We start from the raw sequence: 8,453 nt of genomic DNA on the forward strand, positions 1-8,453 counted from the left end.
TTGAAAAAATAAAGCTCAATCACATATTTTTTTAAAATGCCTGTGACGTCGAAGATTTTGCTGCTCCGTGACTTAATGATATGTCCTGAAAAATCATTCAAAATCGATACCAATTTTCAACATTTTGATATGAAATTTTGAAGACCATATAAGTAAAGATTCTTTTATATTCTGTGTGATATTTTTGCCCGATTATGTCGTCAAATACTTTTTCTGTGCAACAAGCTCGCGTAATTTTTGAACGGCCCTCGTATAATCTTGCTCTTCAGAGTCATGTAAATGTACAGAAAATACATGTCACGGGAGTTGCACTGTTTTTGCGTCTGGGCAAAGTAAAAAGGAATACCTTCAAAATAACGGATACATGCAAACGCAACACGGCTGCAAGTGGCGAGAGACAACAAAAGTATTTAGGAACTGTTACGATCTATCAGCTAAATAATATCAAATAATTATAATTAAAAAAAAATTCCCTTTGTTACAATTAATATAGCGTTAACTTGTGCGAAAAAACCATGTAAGCCAGCTGCTGTATCCTTCAAGACAGATGAGAGAAGACCCTGCTATGGTCCGGACTACTGTTCCATTTCAGTGTAAGCCTCACCTCTACATCCAATACCTCACGGCCCAGCATTACGGAAATAACATTCAGCCTTGCATACTGATATTCCAGACAGTTCTGGGGCGTGATTTCGTGTATTCAATTAATCTACAAAAGGAAATTTGAATTTGAAACCGTAAGTAATATAGTAAGGACAGATGATACAAAAAATGTATAAATTTGAAAATAACTACCTCATTTCTGTTTTTATACGGAAAATGAATAAGTTGAACGGCATAGATTTCAAATTTTTATTCAAAATTTCTCTCTAATGAAATTTTATGCTACAAAAATACATAGATTCAAAAGACGTGTTATAGAAATGTATACGCAGATTTGAATATCAAAAAATTTACAAATTCTTAATATTTTAGAAAAATTATTAATTATATTACTTATCATGTACAAACAAACTAGGTCCAAAAATATACAGGTGTCCACGAATTCCATGGATCTTGAGTCACCACGAAATTTAATGATTAAACAATATTTCTTTTTTTATGGAACTCTGCTTTTACAGAATAATTACAACCTCAATTGTAAATAAACTGTCATAGTCTGTTTCTTCTCTATTATATCTCTTATTACTTCAAAAGAGTAAATAAGTTTCATCTATAATATAGATATTTTCTTTAATGTGAGTATTTGACAGAACAATGAACAGTTTCATAAGGCTCTCGAATTGTCAATTTCATTGAAACAGATATCGCTGAAATTAAAAAGGTTATATTTGTACAAGTATTATATAAATGGTCAATTATGATAAATTTATCGCTGTATTGTCAAAAATTATCTAAGGTTAATATTCCGTTTCTTTACCTTTATTCTCGTTCAGTGGCATATAAGATAAGATCACTTGTTCTACAAGTGACAGATTCACATCTACGCCAGCATGAATTTAGGCATCCTCATAGTTTTCATAAGTCTCTCTCTAACCTTTGCTTTTCCCGAAATTTCCATCGTTGGAAAGTCGGCTCTGAAGCTAAGTAGAACAGGTAAGAATTGATTTTATTTGTTCGATCATTTAATTGGAGAATTGATTCATTTAGTGTTGTCATTTTGCTAATGAATTCAAAAATTTTAGATGAGGATGGCGTTTCTATGGTTGTTTTTACTGTAAAGAATTCCGATGGGAAATCTAAGGAATATGTAATAAAAACGAAAAATGAGGGTAAGTAAATTTTACCATATATATGCATTAAAAGATGATATTAATGCAAAGTCTGTTGCTTCTACAATGTTCAGGTGTCATAATATATACTTTCTCAATAAAAAAATCTCTACGATATATATAGTTGTTTGTCACTGTTTTAACTTGTATAAACAAGAAACCTTTCCAGGAATATGTCTCAGAGAATTTTTTTTCAACCAAAAGTTATTAATTTTACATGCCATAGAGACGGACACGTGGGAGTTTGTAGACACCACGTCTGACTTCCATGTCGGGGACGTCGTAGAGTACAAATCTGCAGTGATCCAGAACGGAATGGTGGTGGAGTCAAAGTGGAATAAAGGTTATTATTTACTGTTGCTGGGTAAAGCATTATAATAAATTGCTCTTGAAATTAATTCAGGAGATTTTTATAATTTTTCTTCACTGTATGTGTTACTTTATGGAAGTCTCTGAAAGAGCACAAGTTTGTTTTCCTTTTATTCCAGCGACCCTACAGAAGCAATTTAAACCTGGCCAATTTCGTAGTCTGAGACAAACAACGGTTTTCAGAGACGATTTCAATACTCATTTTAACAAGGGTCACTACACAACTGACGTCAGTGCATGGGGAGGAGGGGTAAGCCACTGAAAACATATTACTTTCCATCCACTCAAATTTAACAATTATATATGTATGTTGGTAATACATGGGAACAATAAAAAAAAAAACAACAAACAACTATATAACTTATCTTTAATGGAGAATTATTTTGTTGCAGAATGGAGAATTTCAAGTTTACACACCAGAAGCTGCTAATGTTCACACTGCAAATGGTTATTTATATCTTAAACCTGTAAGTACAATTACAGCATTATTTGATTTTAAAATCTCTTTTCTAAAGTACATGTAGGTTAACAGACGACAAATGATTGAGTTTTTTTAAGAAGAAAAAATATTGTTTAAAGAAACTGTTTGGATTAATATAACATGAGTTCCATTGTAGACGTTAACGGTTGACCATCATGCTTTTAATGAGGGAACACTGTACAATGGTCATATGGATGTTCGAGGCAAGTATAAAACACTTTGGACCTTAAACAGAAATTCATTATAAACAGTTGCTCTCAATGGGGATACTATCTTTCTAATACATACATACTACTATAAATTGAATAAATCATCTATTCCCAAGGATGTTTAAAGGTTGTATTTTCTAAGCTATGTTTTTACCCTTTGGACAGGTTTATGGCATACCTGTACAAATAATGTCAACAATGGGTGTTATAAGTCAGCGTATGGTAACGAAATCCTTCCTCCCATCATGTCAGGAAAAGTAACAACTCGCGCTGTCATCAGATACGGGAGGGTCAATGTAAGAGCAAGGGTACCAAAAGGCGCTTGGCTTTGGCCAGGTACATTTGTATTTTTTTTAAAGTTGAGAATGACATATGTACATTGGTATTAAAATTTGAAACTTACTTAATGTTTATGTAGAGCGTTTATTTTTTTGCATACTCCACATAAGCTATTTGGTTGTTACCACGTGATAATCACTATGGAGGTTGGCCTCGATCTGGAGAAATAGATCTCATGGAGACAAAAGGTGAGTATTTTAGATAGGTTTATGCATCTGAAAAATTTTAACTTTGATATAACATGGAACATAAAATGAACAGTGAATAGCATTGTTTGAAATAAATTTAGTTTAAGTATTCTTAACCTTATAATAATATAAGGGGTAAATAATTGACTGCATTAAGTAAACATTAGTAATAAATAGATATCTGTGAACCAACATTTATTCAAAACATTTTATCTTTATTATATTAACTTTTGTTTATTAATGATATATAAAATATATATTAATTATATAGAAAATAAATATTTAAATGATTTTCCAAAAACATTATTCTTCATTAGCATTAGAGCTCCATTGAATTTACTTGTGAAATGATTAGGAACGGTTGTTTTTGTTGTTTAATCAATTCTAGTATAAATTTTCTGACAACTTGAACCTTTTTAGGAAATGCTTGGACTAACGAATGGGGAGGTGATCATGGTATTCGTTCTATGGCCTCTACCTTACACTGGGGCCCTGATTCCGGACATAACTGTTTCCAAAAGACCCATGCTGAAAAGTAAGTGATGCTCTGAAGGAGTCCCTTCAATTTTATGAATGGAGAAAACCTTATTTAAAAACATTCAAGTTAAATATACTAAATTTCTGGGTAATTAGTGCATATTAAACATTGAGAGTAATGTTAAACTCATATACACTGTTCGTTACCTCCATATCCTTCATACAAATAAATTTCTCCAGGTATTTGAACCAGCCTGATGGATGGCACGGATGGCATACATATTCTTTGGACTGGAATCAAGATCACCTCCGGTAAATAAGTATTTCATTAAACTACATCTAAAATCTCAGATGTATTTGGGTACATTTCAATAAGAAAATGTTTGAATCTTGAGGACTAAATAAAAGAAAGAGAAATCTTACAAATCTTCCTGTATCCAGCTGTAAGAATGATTGAGTTGGGGAACGAGTAGTTATTTTAAAAGGAAATGGTAAATAGACTGAAATGAAAAAGTCAAAGATGGCGAGAGCTATCCTATCAAGCTCATTAAAACTAAAAACAATACAATTCACTGAACAGAGCATTTACACAGACCCCCGCAAATGTCAAAGGTAGGGTCAGGTGCCTAGGAGGGGAAACATCCCCTTTTGGTCGGCCATACCCACCGGGATTCTTATATTCAAGTTGATCATATTCAAATGGATCACCCGCTGTCTTATTTAGTACAGAAACGAGAAAAATGGCTGATTTAAAATCTGATGTTTAGGAATTCAGTACAGGTAGGGTAGATCGAACTCTCTTTGGATGACTATTTTCTAAAAATAAAAAGTGAATTTCATCCTTGAAAATATTTAGAATACCTTATTCCTTTTTCTTATTTTTCTTAATGTAAAGAAAATAAATTAACTATATAAAACTGTTTTAGCATCTTGGTAGACAATCAGGAGGTGTTCAAACTGAACACTCCCTGGAATGGTATGTATAACTACTGTCCTTTCCACAACATTGAGGACCCCTGGAGAAACGGACCACACAATGCGCCATTTGATCAACCAGTAAAGTATCTTGTTCTTTCTTTTCTCTTTCTTAATGCTCAAAATAATAAATTATGAAAATAGAATTTTAATCTAAAAATGGAATGACATGCGCTGTAACATAGGCATTACATTCCAGCAGTTAGCAGACAAAGTCAATTGCTAGAAAATTGAGGAAATTAAAGATTGTATTCATCTCGTAACAATTGTGACATCTACAAACTCATTAATTGTAAGTTTTGATATTCCCACACTTTTCTGATTTAGTTCCACCTCATTCTGAACGTGGCCGTAGGAGGAGGCTACTTCAGTGACGGACAGTTCGATGTACCTAAACCTTGGCACAGCGGATCTCCACATCCTATGAGGGACTTCTGGGAAAAACGAAGCAGCTGGCTGGGTACATGGCATGGTGATGACGTAGCTATGTTAATTGATTACGTAGAGATGATTCAGTACTAAAACTTTTGTCATTAAAATAACAAACATTGAAGGATATTGTATTGTCTTAAGCTTGTTGCCTGTGAATTAAATCTTACATAAAACAGACGGACTCATCTAGTTTGTGATCATTTAATGTTTATCAACCCATTCTAACATGTACAGAACTCATCAACCTGCTAATTTTCTATGATTTCTTTCCTAATAATTACTGACTTTTGCACATTCTTTCATTGATTATGAAAAAGTATTAGACTGTGTATGAATTCCTTTGGCAAAAAATACTCACCTGGTACTGTATAGTATATTAACGAGTGTAAAAAAATGAATATCCTAGCTATTTATTGATTAGTGAGTTTTTATATTAGAAGGCATTTGTAAATTAAAAGCTATGGAAATATATAAGAAAAAGAAGACGTTTTTTAAGGTAAGTCACTCCTGAAATTTGTTAAATCAAGGATTTTTTTGAGAAGTATATTTTGGATAAGTACTCATATAGTGTAACTCAAAATCGCACAGAAAATAGGGGGTCTGTGTGCATCCTACTGATCTACGGTACATTTAAGTTGACCTTTTTGCACTTTAATTTCATCTGTTTGGTTAATTACTTTAACCCTTATTATATTTTATCAGATGTAAGCATGGCAATAAATATAATCTTATTTTACGTAAAATAGTTTGAATAATATTTATCATTAAACAGATCTTGCAAATAAATGCGCGTAAATTATTGTGTGACTTTTCTGCACGAAAAAATAACATATTTGGGGTATTAAAAAACTTAACAGGCAATAAAATTTTTTCTTGTATCAAACTTTTTACGACTTAAGTGCTGATCAGTCACAAGTATCGAGTAGTTTAAAATAACTAAAGAAAAAAGTGGGTCAGTGATGTTAATTTTGAAAAATTTGTCAAAATATGTGATTTTTAGGCAAAAAAATTGTGTAAATTTGATCTTGACTTCTTTGAAATTTCTTCATTTTTTGGAACAGTTTGCTGAGGGAAGGTATAAAACTTAGTCTAAAAATATAAATTAAGACCTATATCAAATATTTTTAACAACATCAAAACGGAAAATATTCTCCGAGTAAAATTATGTGAGGCTAAATTTCCATTATATTAAATTTTATAAATGTGCAGATTTGCAGAATTTTCTGCTAAATATCCTTACACCAAAAGAAATAGTCCCTCGTAAATCTTGCTTCTTTGTAGACTTTTTAGCAGTTTTTTCGTTGAATGTTAAAAAATTTACATTGTTGAATTTAAATATATTATAAAAATTGAATTTTAATAAGTAGTTTTGAAGTAAAAGCTTCTGTGTAAACTGTTCTAAAAAGCTGATGAGTGACATACCTTAAAGTAAGTTTTCTATATACATGTAATACACATGTACCCTTATCCCATAATTTTGCTAAGTTTCAAAGACAATAATCATACAAAGATATGGTATATATTTCTCACACATTTAATCATACTGTAATGCATAAAGATCTCCAAGAATTTATTCTAGTTATAATTAACAATCATACGATTTCTATGTCACTGCAGAAAAATTCAAGTAGTCTGAGAAACACCTCACACCGAAAAATACACGAACGTTACAAAAAATCATAAAAAGTGACTCTTGTGTAATAATGATGACTGTCGTTTCTCAAAATCTCAGGATTACATATATGTATATTTATTCCATTTCTGGTGGGTATTTACATGTTTACATCCACTAAATGTTGTCACCTTTATTTCTAATTCTACAATACTATGGTTCAGTAAACACTGCTAAGCAAGCCTACTACATAGATTTTTAGCAGCTGCTGTTCCATCAATGAAACCATAGACCTAAAGCAAATGTCTATGATGATGCATACAATGATGTGCATTTCAATAATACAAAATTTAACTTACTTAATCCTTCTTTTTATGTTTATTTAAAAAAGATGCATTGATAAAAAATAAATTGTCTTTCTTTCTTTGTTAACAGTTGAGAATGAACTTTTCAGCTCTTGCAGAAAAAAATTACCTAGCCCACTTGCACTGGTTATGTATTTTTTTTCTGCAAAAGCTGCGAAACATTAATTGCACGACTAAGGAACGTATTTTATTGTCTAAATAATTATTAAGGCATTAAACCATGAAGAGCTTAGAAACATATCTTGAGTTCTTGTAAAGGTTATCTAACGTCTGACCTTTGTCAGTTCTATGCATTACTCTGTATAAGAGTAAGCTTACAACAGAATGTCATCAAATTTATTACTTATTTTGTTGGCAATTCCTTGCATAAACATTAAGTTCTAAAACTTCTTCACAATATAAATCCTGTCAATTTAACGATATTATCAATTAAAAATCTCTGGGCTTGTAGAAGCAATTTTTAATTTTTGACAAACTTTTAGGTTGTCACATCGGATGGATACAGTTTCATGAAAAATGTTACTTCTTCAGTCACACAACTGCCACCTGGGCTGATGCAGGCGTAAGCTAAGCTTTAAAGTTTTTGAACGTCCCATTGACAAGATTGCCTATGTTTTTTGGCATGCATTTTAAATGCATTTCAAAATCAGATTTATGTATTCCTTTTTAAAATTTTACAGCTTTTCGATAAATTGCACGTATTTCTAAATTCAAACTCAACATAAGTCATCAAATGTAAACCAGGGGGAAATACATAATGACAATTTTAGTTGTCAAACACAACGTTTGACAACTATAATTTTCATTATGTATTAACGGTAGTTACATCAGTCACATGTAGATAAGATATCTATGTAAACTTGAAATAAAAGTTACCTCAGAGTCTCACTACCCAGTTCATCAAAAAACAAACAAACAAACAAACAAGCAAACAAAAAAACCCTTCATAATAAACGATTGCGGCTTCAACACTGTTATCATTAGCTGCAGAACTGTAGCTCTCTGCTTGAGAAAATAAACGGCATAAATCGAAGGTTTTCACAACGCTTGGATCTGTAGCTCTCTGCTTTATCTGTCCGAATTTTCTCAAGCAGAAAGCTACAGTTCTGCAGCTATGTTATCATCAATTTCCACCATTTGTGTAGCAATACTCCCAACAGATGCAAGCTCTTTACAAACAAATCAATCAAACAAGGATTCAACAATTTTGTTTAAAGGCAACATTTCGAAAGTT

General features: G+C 31.8%; 1 protein-coding gene across 1 annotated transcript; it reads left to right on the forward strand.

Moving 5' to 3' along the window:
- Positions 1 to 1,441: 1,441 nt before the first annotated feature.
- Positions 1,442 to 5,414, forward strand: LOC134283593 (beta-1,3-glucan-binding protein-like). The gene is made up of 12 exons (XM_062766108.1): positions 1,442 to 1,596; positions 1,686 to 1,772; positions 1,999 to 2,115; positions 2,261 to 2,391; positions 2,534 to 2,608; positions 2,759 to 2,825; positions 2,997 to 3,167; positions 3,281 to 3,358; positions 3,779 to 3,893; positions 4,076 to 4,147; positions 4,762 to 4,891; positions 5,138 to 5,414. The coding sequence occupies exons 1-12, from the start codon at positions 1,494 to 1,496 to the stop codon at positions 5,330 to 5,332; spliced, it is 1,341 nt and encodes a 446-aa protein (XP_062622092.1). The 5' UTR covers positions 1,442 to 1,493; the 3' UTR covers positions 5,333 to 5,414.
- The last annotated feature ends 3,039 nt before the right edge of the window (positions 5,415 to 8,453 follow it).

The sequence above is a fragment of the Saccostrea cucullata genome, unplaced genomic scaffold, assembly GCF_032062105.1.
Source record: "Saccostrea cucullata isolate Sc308-1 unplaced genomic scaffold, CSIRO_AGI_Scuc_v1 ctg146, whole genome shotgun sequence".
NCBI classification, from domain to species: Eukaryota; Metazoa; Mollusca; class Bivalvia; order Ostreida; family Ostreidae; genus Saccostrea; species Saccostrea cuccullata.

Coding starts and splice junctions, on each gene's coding strand:
- LOC134283593 (XM_062766108.1), top strand. CDS start 1,494: ATGAATTTAGGCATCCTCATAGTTTTCATAAGTCTCTCTCTAACCTTT. Junction 2,116..2,260: donor GGAGTCAAAGTGGAATAAAG/GTTATTATTTAC, acceptor CTTTTATTCCAG/CGACCCTACAGAAGCAATTT. Junction 2,392..2,533: donor TCAGTGCATGGGGAGGAGGG/GTAAGCCACTGA, acceptor ATTTTGTTGCAG/AATGGAGAATTTCAAGTTTA.